The sequence below is a fragment of the Monoraphidium neglectum genome (genome assembly GCF_000611645.1).
Source record: "Monoraphidium neglectum strain SAG 48.87 unplaced genomic scaffold scaffold01858, whole genome shotgun sequence".
Taxonomy (NCBI): Eukaryota; Viridiplantae; Chlorophyta; class Chlorophyceae; order Sphaeropleales; family Selenastraceae; genus Monoraphidium; species Monoraphidium neglectum.
Genome location: NW_014011770.1, coordinates 1 through 8,301, shown reverse-complemented (window position 1 = coordinate 8,301; position 8,301 = coordinate 1). Strand labels below are relative to the sequence as shown.

The 8,301-nt window shown below is 65.3% G+C and overlaps 2 protein-coding genes across 2 annotated transcripts in view; one reads left to right on the top strand and one right to left on the bottom strand.

Moving 5' to 3' along the window:
* MNEG_9216 (hypothetical protein) overlaps window positions 1-49 on the top strand; it is a gene marked incomplete at both ends in the record, with an annotated part of 2,638 nt that extends 2,589 nt beyond the window's left edge. The window contains one exon of the mRNA XM_014042313.1: window positions 42-49. Coding sequence (XP_013897767.1) covers window positions 42-49 — 8 coding nt within the window. The remainder of the gene's footprint in view (window positions 1-41) is intronic.
* Window positions 50-2,880: 2,831 nt separating this feature from the next.
* Window positions 2,881-8,247, bottom strand: MNEG_9215 (Inorganic phosphate transporter 1-6; the record flags this gene model as incomplete). Its single annotated transcript, XM_014042312.1, has 14 exons — window positions 2,881-3,002; window positions 3,283-3,461; window positions 3,736-3,932; window positions 4,233-4,367; window positions 4,636-4,692; window positions 5,003-5,155; window positions 5,427-5,567; window positions 5,875-5,946; window positions 6,379-6,472; window positions 6,701-6,755; window positions 7,006-7,082; window positions 7,294-7,423; window positions 7,807-7,860; window positions 8,157-8,247. 14 exons carry the CDS (start codon window positions 8,245-8,247, stop codon window positions 2,881-2,883), a joined length of 1,557 nt encoding a protein of 518 aa, XP_013897766.1.
* Between the last annotated feature and the right edge of the window lie 54 nt (window positions 8,248-8,301).

Sequence of the window (8,301 nt, the reverse complement as noted above, 5' to 3'; positions counted from 1 at the left end):
GGTGCGACGAGCCGCGGGTCCGGGGCCCGCCTCACGGCCAGGCGTCTGAGGACAGAACTCTCCACTGCGCAGGCGAGGCTGGACCGGCTGCAGCAGCGGCTCGCTGCGGCGGAGCAGCTCGCTGCAGAGAGGAAGGAACGCCTGGAGGTACTGGAGCAGCAGGCGCGGGCGCGGGCCGAGCGCGACGCTGCGCGCATGGTCGAAATGCAACAGCAGGTGGAGAGCAGCAGGCGCAGGGCGGAGGCAGCTGAGGCCAGGCGCGTCGCGGAGGCAGCCACCTACGAGGGCCAGCTGGCGCAGCTGCGAGCGGGGGCCGCCGCACCACAGCCGCCACCACCAGAGCAGCAAACAGCAGGTGCATCTGCAGCAGGTGCATCTGCAGCAGGTGCATCTGCAGCAGCAGCAGCACGTGCTGCTGTGCGCAGCCGGCGAGGCCCCACACGTTAAAAACACAGGGCTTCTGTGCGGCGCGGTTGGTGCGCTCGCGCCGGCAGCGCTGCCGCCGCCGCCGCCGCCGCCGCCGCCGCCGCCGCTGCCGCCGCTGCCGCCGCCGCCGCTGCCGCATGTCGCACTGACGCCCCCACTAGCAGCCCTGCAGCCAGGCCCATGGCACTATACTAAAAAACGCCATCGGCAATAGGTTGGACTCGCAGCTGGCCCCATCACCGCGGAAGCCGCTGGCATGTGGAGGCAGCTTGGTCCAGCATTACTCGTTCGCCGCTCACACCGCCCACCTGTGCGGCGCCAGCACCCCGTTGCCGGCATCAAAAATGCAGTGCATTGCAGTGTGCGTGCTGCCTGCATTCGTCCCAGCTGCGTTGCCGGAGCCTTTGCATGCACATTGTTGAAGTATTGCCACGCACTTGATTGTTGTCTCGCGCGGTGCACTCCCTACCTGGGACCCGTTGGATCCCAGTGCTGCATGTGCATGGGCGCTGCACCGCCACACCACCACATTAGCCATTGCATCAGCGCGCTCTGGTGTCTTTGTGTCCCAAGGCATCAGCACACATGCCCTGTCCGACTGCAAATAAAACACACACGCGTGACCCACGTGTTGCTGGCCTGAGGTGTAACGACTTTGGTTGAGCAATCCTCAATGTGAATGTCCCGTGTCAGCTTCGGGCCAGCGTCACGCACCACTGGCTGGCAGCACTCCCTCTGCCAGCTTGCTGGCAGCCGCTGCCGGCGGTAGCCGCAGCTGTAGCGGCCATTCAATTGCAGTCCCGCGTTCTCCAAAAAGGCGACGGGAGAGCGGCGCCCACCTGAGTGCACCGTTTGACCCTGCCTCATGACAGCAGTTACGTGATCATCACCTAAAAATGATGTTGAATGAGCTCCTAGCAGGTTGATATCCTTGTTCCATGGGCTCCCAAAATGCTCGTTGTTCACAACTGAGCCATGGTTGTGATACTTGGAAGATATTTTACTGGAAAAAACATTGAAGAAACATGGCAGGTTTTTTCTGAGAGACGCGGCTTCTGCGCTGACATCATTAGGCGGCCCCCGTCACTGCTGGCCTTGCTGCTGGAGTGCCTGCCCCCCCTGCGGACAACATCATGCCGGAAAGTGGTCTGGCACATGACGGCGGCCAGGGGCGTCCCGATTGCACGCACCTTGCTGGGCTGCTCGCTGGGCGTGGTGGGCGCGCCGCAGGCCTTTGAGAGCGGCAGGGCCTGCAGGGCCTTCGACCCTCTGCCCCACGTGTTGCGGCCGCGTCCAAGCTAGCGAGCGCTTCGCGGTACACAGCCGTGTCGCCATAAGTGCAGTCGCCCCCGCCCCCACACACCCCTGGACTGATTCGACCGCCACTAAAGAGCTGCACCACACAAAAGCATGTAATGCACAGTTACTTTGCATCGACAATCAGAAAATAGGACTCGTGATTCAAATATAATCCTTCATATCCATCTGGGGCGGTGACCGCCGACCTCCCGCCCGGCCGGTCCCCAGCAAGGGGCTGCCGCTGAATGGCACAACTCGGGCGGCGGTGGCCGTTAACAAAGGCCGGGATGCACTCCTGCCGACGGTTGGCGCTAACGTTTTGCGGCGTGCGTGCTGTGAAAACAGCTGGCGGCGCAAAGTGCAACTATAAAAATGCGCACGCGAGGAAATCGTTCGGAAGTGGCAGCGGGCGGGCCGGCAACCGGGCGCGCTCGGTGTGCGTGCGCCGTGTGCCGAGATTAGAGGTGGCAGGTGCGCTTCCTGCCTGCTTGCAGGCCCGCGGGCGGTGAGAGGGGTGCTGGCTGCACCCACACGACCCACCAACATGTGCAAATGCCCGCTCCAGAGAGTGCGGAGAGCTTGAGTTGGTTTGGCGACCGGATGCCCCTTTGAACGATCATGATGTGTGGGGAGCAGTGCAGCGCGACTGACGGGCGCCTGCCGCCAGCTGCCAGGGGCGGTCAAGAGGCGCAACAGGCGCCGCCGACGAGAGACCGGCCAGGCGCGTCGAAGCAACAGGCGCCGGCATGCTGGCGTGCAGGCAACCGGTTGAGTGCACCCGCGCTGCACACACTCCCCGCCGACCACGCCCCCCGCCGTGGGTGGGCCCTCGCGCTAAGGATGGGGCGCGCAGCCCCCTCCCAGCAGCGGCAGGACCCGCTAGAGCGGGCGGCTGATGATGCAGCACGAAGTGGAAATGACTAATCACATAATCGCCATTGCTGATGACACCGCAGGTGTATATGTCCAAGATCGTTGCGCCTGTTCACTGCACAAATCGCGCCGTACACGGACCGCCGCGCGCGACTCAATCCTCACTGGGCAGCGCCGCCCGCCGCCGCGCCGCGCGAAGCCAGCCCGCGGGCCGCTCGGCCGGCGCGGCCGAGCGCCCGCTGCGTTGACCGCTGCGCCGCTCGTTTGACCGCCTGGTCAAGATCAGTTGACGGCCTGCTTGGTGCCCTGCTCCGCCAGGTTGACGTGCTTGGGCACCTGCTCCTCGTTGAGCTCCTCCAGTGAGAAGCCGCGCGTCTCAGGGATGAACACGGTGCACACGGTGCCTGGCAAGATAGATTTGATGGTCGCGGCGGACGGGCGCGGGCTGTCAGATGGGGGTGCGGGCCGCTGGTGCGGGCGCGGGGGCTGGGAACGAGGCGGGCGGGCGTCGCCACAGGCTGCGCCAGGCACCCACGGCGCCGCCCCCCTACCACGCGCGATGGACGCTCCTGGGCGCTCGGGCCGACGTCGGAGGAGAAGCAAGCGGCAACCGCTCCTGCACCCCCAACAACCCGCCCCTTCACTCGCCCCCGCCTCCCCCCCCAAAAAAAAACATCAACCTACCCAGCGCCATGAAGATGGCGAGCAGGCCCAGGCACAGCTGGGTGCCGTAGAGGTCGTTGACGGAGCCAAATCCGTAGACGCCCACGATGGCGCCGGCCTTGCCCCACGCGGCGGACAGGCCGTGGCAGGTGGCGCGGTACTTGGTGGGGAAGCACTCGCCGGGGACGATGAAGGTCGTGCTGTGGGTGTGAAAAAGAATGGCGTGGTTTTAGGTTTTTGATGGGGGGAGGTGAGGAGGGCGTTGCACGCGCTCTATCGGGAAGGCGGGTTCGAAGCACGGGGTTGGAGCGCGACAGAATCAGGGCTTGCAAACAACCTTGGCTGGAGACGCTCATGAAAATGAGCTATGCAGGCCCAGCCCGACCAGGGCAGCGACGGCTGGGCGCCGTCGCACGAGCACACTCCACAAATTTGCACCCCCGCCCGCCCCGCGGCCGCCGGATGCGCTCTCACGTGTTGGGGCCGAAGTTGGCGAAGAAGAAGGTGAGCGCGTAGATCACGATGAAGGCCCAGATGGCCTTCTCGCGCAGCGGCACCCAGGCGGCGGAGCAGATCACCAGCAGGATGGTCATCATGATGAAGCCCATGAACTGGATGGTCTTGCGGCCCAGCTTCTCGATGGTGGCGATGGTCACGAAGTAGCCGGGGACCTGAGGGTTTTGGCGGGTTTTTTTGGGGGGGGGGGAGCAGGGGGCCAGGCCAGGATCGGTGACTGGGGTCAGCGTGGTAGGGGCAGGGTCCGGCACGGGGGTGTTGTGTTGTTGGCGGGGCGCGCGCAGGGTGTGCGGCCAGGAAGCCAGCTTGCACTGAACGGCTCGCAAGCTTGTGCCCATCAACGCCTTGCCCCACAACACACAACCACACAACACACACACACACACGCGCGCGCGCGCACACACACTCACAAATACACACAAATTAACACACACACGCACACCCCAGCATCTCACCAGGCCCATGAGGATGATGATGGCCGTGCCGGTGGTGCTGGCGTACACGGCGTGGTAGATGTCGCGGCCGGTGCCGCCGGGCTTGACAGACACGCTGTAGCCGATGTCACCCACCACCTTGGGGGTGAAGAGGTTCTGTGGAACAGGGGGCGGCGGGTTGGGGGGCGCGGGGTGTCAGTCAGTATGGGTCACAAATGCTTGTAAGCAAATACAGCGGCAGTCCATTGATGATTTGAGAGTGCGGAATGCGAAAGGAGGCCTCAAAAGGGACTGGGCGCGGGGCATCGGGTTGGGGCCTGTCCCATCCACACTGGCAAGACGCGGCGAGCTTGAGCGATGGTGACTGTCATAACTAGAGTATTCCTGGGCACGCCTGCTGCCTGAAATACCCCTTTGCGCTGACCTGGCAGTAGTAGGCAATGTCCAGCAGGAACCAAGTAGAGCAGGTGCCAAACAGCCACTGGGAAGGGGGCAGGGAGGGGGTGGGGACGGTGGGAGCAGGGGTCAGGGTGTGAAGCGGTGGAGGCAGCAGCAACACTGCGTTATAAAGGTACGGCGGCAGCTGGCAGACAGCGGGCCTAGCGTGCTGCGTTTCGTCGCCGGTCCCCTTGCCCGTCAGGGATCGCCGGTCCCCCTGCCCGTCAGGGACGAGAGGAGCAGCACCTTGCCCTGACAACCACTCTGCCCACACCCCCAAGAATTTGAGGAGGGAAAGTCACCAGCGGAGGCGCCATCCCCCACCCCCCAGAAAAGGGCACTGCGCGGCGCACCATGGCGTTGCGGCGGATGGAGAGGAAGTTCTTGAAGTCGCGGAATGTGATGGCGTCGTTGTCAGTGGCCACGTCTGTCTTCTTCTCGAGCTTGCGGAACTCGTCGGTGTTGTTGAAGACGGACACCATGTCGGCCTCGGCCTTGGTCAGGTCCTGCGGAAGGCGGAGGGGCACAGGGGGTTGCAGGGTTGGAAAACGGGAAGCAACCGCGGGAGGTGAGGGGGCAGAGGGGTTTGAGAACTAAGGGTGGGAGATGTGCGGGATGGCGGACGACCGCCAGCCCAGGAGTGTTCGGACCGCAGGTGCTTAGGCTCGGCGTATCCCGCAGCGCCGCGGCGGCATTGGAATTCGCCAAAAGGACCCAGCGGCCTGGGCCGACGCGGAGGGGGCTGCAGGCGCAGCCGGGCGCGGGGGGGGGGAGCACCTTCTCCACGTGCGCGGTGAAGCGGGGCGTCTCGGGCAGGCGGGTGCGCAGGTAGTAGGTGGCGATGGCGGGGATCACGCCGATCGCCACGATGATGCGCCAGGCGTGGTCCAGGGGCATGCAGGCCTCGCCGGCGGTGCACTGCGTTGTCGTGACCGAGGAAGGTGAGGGGTCATGGGGATGAGATGGCAGGTGTCAGGGGGATGAGAGGGTGCGCTCTTGATGGTGAGCGCTCGAGGGGGCCGTTTGCGGCGCTCATTGCTGCGCGCGAATTGCACACATGCAACACGGAGTTCACAGGCCCTGCATGCGGTGACACGCGCAATCTGCACGTGGGATACGGGAACACACGATCGCAGGCACCCACGGGCACCGGTGCCGCACTCGTGCCGAGAACACCCAGATACAAGATGAGTCATGCAGCATCGGCGCGCGCGGCCCCCCTCACCGAGTCGATGGCGCTCTGGAAGGCAACCACCACGATCACCGCGACAATGGAAGCTGCCAGGAAGCCGATGCCCTGTGCGGGTGGTGATTTGTGATTGTGTGTGTGGGGGGGGGGGGCGCAGGTCGCCTGTGCGCGCGTGTGCGTGTGTGCATGCCTGCATGTGGCTGGGTCGAAGAAACAGCGTGCTTGAGGTGGGGGTGCCTGGGGTACAAAGGAGCTATCCACAGCCTACCAGCCCCCAGATAAGGCTGTGCTGCACTTGAGCATTGCAGGCACGACGCGGTTGCAGGACGTGTGGCCCGTAGACCCTCGCGCCGATGGCATACCAACACAAGACACGAGCTACTCAAAATTAGGTGCAAACAACCTAGCGGCAGTCCCAGCTGACCCGCTAGAATTCGAAGGGTCTTTCGCGCGTGACCAGTGGCGACGGGAACACGGCCTGCTAAGCACAAGAAACGGCCACCACCCAGCCAACCACTGCAGGGACCCCATGCGCCTCACCTGCATGGCAAACACCGCCGCCATCATGGCACCGCGCATGTGGCGGGGGGTGTACTCGGAGGTGATGACGGCAGACAGGGGGTAGTCACCGCCGCTGACGTCATCAGGTAGGGTGGAGGTGGGGGGGGGGGCCAGAGGGGTTTGGCAAGATTTCAAATTTGGTTTCCGAGAATGGCAGAGAGCGGCACAGAAGGGGCGTGGTTGCACAAGGGGTGTGCGAGACTGCCGCGACTGGGACAGGGCAACATTTGTCAGTACGTGCGTGGCGGGCGGGCGCCAAGATGCGCGGTGCGGGCGGGCCTTGTATGGGGAGCGCTCTCACATGCCGATGCCGAGCAGGAAGCGCCACATGGCAAAGACGCCCATGAAAGTGGCGGCTGCGCGTGATTGTGGGAGAACGGGGCGTAGGGGGATGCGTGAATATTGTTCTGATGGGTTGAGAAAGGCGGGCGGGCTGCTGGGACGGGAGGGTGCGCTTGCAATGAGCCCTCGGGGCAGCCTAGCCGCTGGGCGGCTGAGCCCGTGCGTGATGCGCTCGCAAGGGTGTGCGGCGCGGCAGCCCCGCCTCCCTGTGACCCCGGCTGCGGCCCCGGCTGCAGCCCCGGCTGCGGCCCTGCGGCTGCTCACGGGTGCCCCATGTGCCGGCAGCGCAGCCGACGGTGGTCACGATCATAATGATGAGGGTCCAGCCGTAGGGCGCCTTCCTGCGGGTTGGTGGGGGGGACCGACAGGGTTCCATGGGTCAATGACGTGCCGCCCGCCGGCCGCGGGCCGCAATTCTCTGCAGGCCTGCCCTGCACTTCAACCAAAACGACAGGCGCGGGCAGCGGACGACGCCGACAGGCCCCGCCTGCCCTCCATGACTGCGGCCTGCTTGTTCTGCGAAAGCACAGCATTCTAAGCATCCCGCCGCACCTGCCGAACTTGTCTCCGAGGAGGCCGAACACCACCTGGCCGACCAGCGTGCCGATGAGGGCCGTGCCCTTAACGACGAGATCGTAGTTGGTGGGCAGGCTGCCGTACGCGCCCTTGGCGTTGAGGTGGTCTGGGCGCGGAAGCCGGGGGGGCGGGGACGTCAGGGGTGTCAGGAAGAGCCGGGGAGGGGGGGTCCAGGGGTGGCGCAGCGGCGTGAGCTTTTTTGGGGAGTTGTGTGACAGACGCACGCGCAGAATGATTCGAGGCTGGGATACAAAGGCCGAGGCTGCGCCGGGCGGGGCGGCTGACAAGTGCTGCGGGTCCGAGAACGCGACCCGGCGACGCCCGACAAATGGAGACGTCCTCTTTTGCTGCTCTACCCTGGACATCATAATAAGATGACCTTGCTGGCACCGCGCTCGCCGGCCCTGGGGGCTCTTCAGGGCTGGGGCGTGCGCAGGGCCTGCGCGGCGCAGGCGGCCAAAGTTTTCAAGTTTCAGGGCTGGCTCTCACCCGGGAAGCGGGCGTACGCGATCATCTGGGAGATCAGGCCCACAGTGTAGAGGTCTGGGGTCCGAAAAGGGCGCGCGCGCGCGCACGTGTGTGTGTGTGTGTGTGTTGGGATGGGGGTGGCAAGGTGACAGTCCGGGGGGTGCGCAGGCGGGCGAGCTGCACCGTCCGCAGCACGCAAAGCGCCGAGCAGCAGCTCGCCCTCTGCCATCCCTTCGCCACCGCAGGGTGCCCCTCGGCGCGCCACACCCGTCGCCAAAGCCGCCGCCGCGCAAGCCGCCGCGGCTGCGGCGGCGGGCGGCACCAGGCGCCACGGCAGGTGCGTGGAGGGGGCTGCGGCTGCGGAGGCGCACCATAGGCATCTGTGAAGAAGCCGACGCCCGAGATGAGGATGGCCTTCACGTGGAACCAGCCAAACTTGGCGTGGTTGAGCTCGTGGAACATGCCATCCTGGACAGTGTTGAAGTCACCCCTTGGGGGTGGGGGCGGGGGTAGGGA